The sequence below is a fragment of the Oratosquilla oratoria genome, chromosome 38, assembly GCF_046742065.1.
Source record: "Oratosquilla oratoria isolate Oo_2021 chromosome 38, ASM4674206v1, whole genome shotgun sequence".
In the NCBI taxonomy this organism is placed as follows: Eukaryota; Metazoa; Arthropoda; class Malacostraca; order Stomatopoda; family Squillidae; genus Oratosquilla; species Oratosquilla oratoria.
In genome coordinates this window covers 21,395,808-21,399,956 of record NC_134814.1, presented here as the reverse complement: position 1 = coordinate 21,399,956, position 4,149 = coordinate 21,395,808, and the positions used below count along the sequence as shown (strand labels likewise).

Here is a 4,149-nt window from a genome sequence, read left to right as displayed (position 1 = left end):
ATATTGAAACACATTCATGTGCATCCGCATGTGCACATGCACACTTACATGCACGCACGCACATACAACCTGTAGGTACATAAATGCACACACACACACACACACACACACACACACACACACACACACACACACACACACACACACACACACACACGTGCACATACATGTATGCATGTACACTAACGCACGCACGCACACACATATATGCACATGTAGTTACATAAAAGCGCGCACACACACACATACACACACACACACGTGCAAGCACACTAACGGACGCTCGCACACACATATATGCACGTATAGTTACACAGAAGCGCACACACACACATTCACACACTCACACACACGCGCACACTTATTTTTGAAGCTGAACTAAATATAAAGTTTTTGATGTAAATCTTCTAATGTAATCAAATAATTACAAATACATTACCGATACACTCAGACCAATTTGAGATTGCATTTGCGACTCAATCATTACCATCCATTACTGAAATTCACCTTTTAGTCGCATTCTCAAAAATAAATAAAAAATAAATAAATAAAGGCTCTTCCTGGAACACAGAGAACAGAGTCTACATTTCATCCACTCTACTTAAACTCAACCACCCAATTGATCATTCCACCAGCCATTCAGAGTCCACCCCTGGACAGATGCCACTCCCAACCCCGTTACATCCCACATAGGATTCCAGGGACATCACTTCCTGGAACGGTCCTACCCTACCTGGAACACAAGCTGTTCTTTGACTGTGAGTGACCCGATGAACATGTCATGCTGTTGAACATAGGCTGACCGGCTCGTGAGCATGTCCGGCTCAGCGCGCTTTCCGTTAACGTAGAGGTCTCCGGTAATTCGGACTTTCCGGTTGTTCCGGTGAGTCAGGACGTTCAGGAGTGTGGTCTTCCCGGCTCCCGAAGAACCCATGATGGCCAGGAGCTCTCCGGGCCGGCAAATACCAGTTACTGGAAAGTGACAAAGATATGAGTTACCGGAGAGGGACAAAAGTATCGGTTACCGGAAAGAGACAAATTACCCTTTACCGGAAAGAAACAAAATATCGGTTATTGGAAAGGGACAAAAGTACCAATTTCCGGAAAGGGACAAAAGTACCAGTTTACCGGAAAGGGATAAAGTACCGGTTACTGGAAAGGGACAAAAGTATGGTTTATTGGAAAAGGATAAGAATACCGGTTACCGGAAAGAGAAAAATTGACAGTAATCGGAAAGGGACAAAATACCTGTTACCGGAAAGAGACAAGTACAGATTACTGGAAAGGAACAAGATAACGGTTACCGGAAAAGGACAGAAGTGATGGTTACCGGAGAAGTACAAAGTGCCAGTTACCGTTAAAGGGACACAAGTGACGGTTACAGGATAGGGAAAATTACCTATTCCCTGAAAATGTTAAGTACCGGTTACCGGAGGGGGACAAAGTGCCGGCTACCGGAAAGGGGAAAAGTACCGTTTCCTGGAAGGGGGACAAAAGAATTGATAAAATGAGAGAACGTGCTGGTTACCGGAAAGTACCAGTTACCGAAAGGGGACAAAAACACCGGTTACTGTGAAGGGATAAGATACAAGTTACCAGAGAGGGACGAGAGTACCGATTATCGGAATGGGAAAAAACGGTTACCGGAAAGAGACAAAGTACCGGTTATTAGAAAGGGACAAATTTGCCGGTTACCAGAAAGGGATCGGTTACCGTAAAAGGCAAAATACAGGTTACCGAATAGAAAAAATACCGGTTACCGGAAAAGGACAAAAATACCGGTTACCGGAAAAACACAAAATTACCAGTTACCTTAAAAGGGACAAAGTACCGGTTTACCTGTAAGGGACAAAGTACCGGTTACCGGAAAGGGACAAAATACCGATTATCGGAAACGTACAAAGTATCAATTACCGAAAAGGGACAACGTACCAGTTACCGGATATGTACAAAACACCGGTTACCGGGTATGGACAAAATACCGGTTACCAGAAAGGGATAGAGTACCGGTTATCTGAAAGGGGCAAAATTGTCGATTACCGAAAGGGTACAAACTACCGGTTACCGGAAATGGATAAAATATCGATTACCTGAGAGGACATAGTACCAGTTACCGGAAAGGGACAAAATACTTATAATCGGAAAGAACAAAGTACTAGTTATCGTAAAGAGACAAATTGCCGGTTTTCGGAAGGAGACAAAGTGCCGGTTACCGGAAAGGGACAAAATACCAGTTAACAGAAAAGGAATAGGAGAGAAAATTGCACCACGATTAGATAGATTAATCTGATGAAAATATACAAATTCTGGCGTTAAAAAAAAAAAAATAAAAAATATTTATATACATATAAATATATATATATATATATGTATATATATATATATATATATATGAATATATATATATACATATATATGTATATGTATATATATATATGCATATATATATACATATATATATGTATATATATACATATATATATATACATACATATATATATATATGTATACATATATATGATATATATATACATATATATATATATACTACACATATATATATATGTATATATATATATATACACATATATATATATGTATATATATATATATTATGTGTATATATATATGTGTGTGTGTGTGTATTTACCTAGTTGTATTTACCTAGTTGTATTTTACGGGAAGGGGAGCTATGCTCGTGGGGTCCCGTCTTCATATCTCATTTTATCTAAACTATTTTTAAATTCATGTATTGTTTTTGCACACACCACTTTCTCATCTAACTTGTTCCAACTGTCTATTATACTCTGTGAGGAAAGCTGTTCTTTTTCAAATCTCTTCTATAGCTGTCTTTTTTTATTTTCTTTCCGTGTCCTATTGTATTTCTGTCATCCCATTTTATCAGATTCTCTCTATCAGTAATTTCTATGCCTTTCATGATTCTGTAAATAGCTATCAAATCTCCTCTCTCTCTTCTTTGCTCTAGTGTCTGTAGTTTAAGTTTTTGTAGTCTCTCTTCATATGATAGTTTTGAGAGTGTTGGTGCCAGTTTTGTGATTGCTCTTTGTATTCTTTCAAGTTTTTTTATACATTTTTTTGTACTTGGTGACCATATCGTTGCTGCATATTCCAATCTTGGTCTTATCAGGGTGATTAGGATTTTCTTCACCATTTCTTCATCCAGGTATGTAAATGCCACTTGATTTTTCTTATTAAATTATAAGTTTCTCCAAAAATCTTATTTATATGTTTCTCAGGTGACATATTATTCATAACAATGACTCCCAGGTCCTTCTCATTTTCTACTTTTTTTATTCCTTCTTCTCCCAAATTATATGATCCTGTTATTCTGTTTTTTGCTTTTTCCAAATTCCATTATACTACACTTTTTTGTATTGAACTCCATCTCCCACTTCCTACTCCATTCTTGTACTTTATTTAGATCTCTCTGTAGTGATTCACAATCTTCTTCAGTTTTCACTCTTTTCAGTAGTTTTGCATCATCTGCAAAGAAGCTCATATAGCTTTCAATTCCTTCATCCATATCATTAATATATATAGCAAACATTATTGGGGCCAGAACTGTTCCCTGCGGGACACCGCTTATTACTTCATTCCAATTAGAGTGTTTGTCTCTTATCACCACTCTCATTTTTCTTTCATGCAAGAAGTCTTCCATCCATTAAGCAATTTACCTTGTATTCCTCCTTCATATTCTAATTTCTTAAGCAACTTCTTATGTGGTACTTTGTCAAAAGCTTTTTTTAGGTCTAGAAATGCACAATCAGCCCATCCATCTCTTTCTTGTATTGTATCTATTAGCCTTGAATAGAAACATATTAAATTGGTGACGCATGACCGTCCATGTCTGAATCCAAATTTGCCTTGGATTTAGTACGTTGTTTTTTTCCAAGTATTTTACCCATCTACTTTTGATAATTCTTTCACAAATTTTTGCTATTGTACTTGTTAGAGAGACTGGTCTATAGTTGGTAGGTTCTTCTTTATTTCCTCCTTTATATATAGGTACTATATTTGCTTTTTTCCAATCTTCTGGAACTTTTCCTTCTGTTAAGGAACTGCTTATTATGCTATGTATTTTGTCTGCCAGTTCATTCCTGCATTCTTTCAGAATCCAGTTTGCTATTT

The 4,149-nt window shown here is 37.3% G+C and overlaps 1 protein-coding gene across 1 annotated transcript in view; it reads right to left on the bottom strand.

Annotated features, from left to right (window-relative positions):
- w (eye pigment precursor family transporter white) overlaps positions 1-972 on the bottom strand; it is a gene marked incomplete at its 5' end in the record, with an annotated part of 41,190 nt that extends 40,218 nt beyond the window's left edge. The window contains 1 exon segment of the mRNA XM_076176104.1: positions 734-972. Coding sequence (XP_076032219.1) covers positions 734-972 — 239 coding nt within the window.
- Between the last annotated feature and the right edge of the window lie 3,177 nt (positions 973-4,149).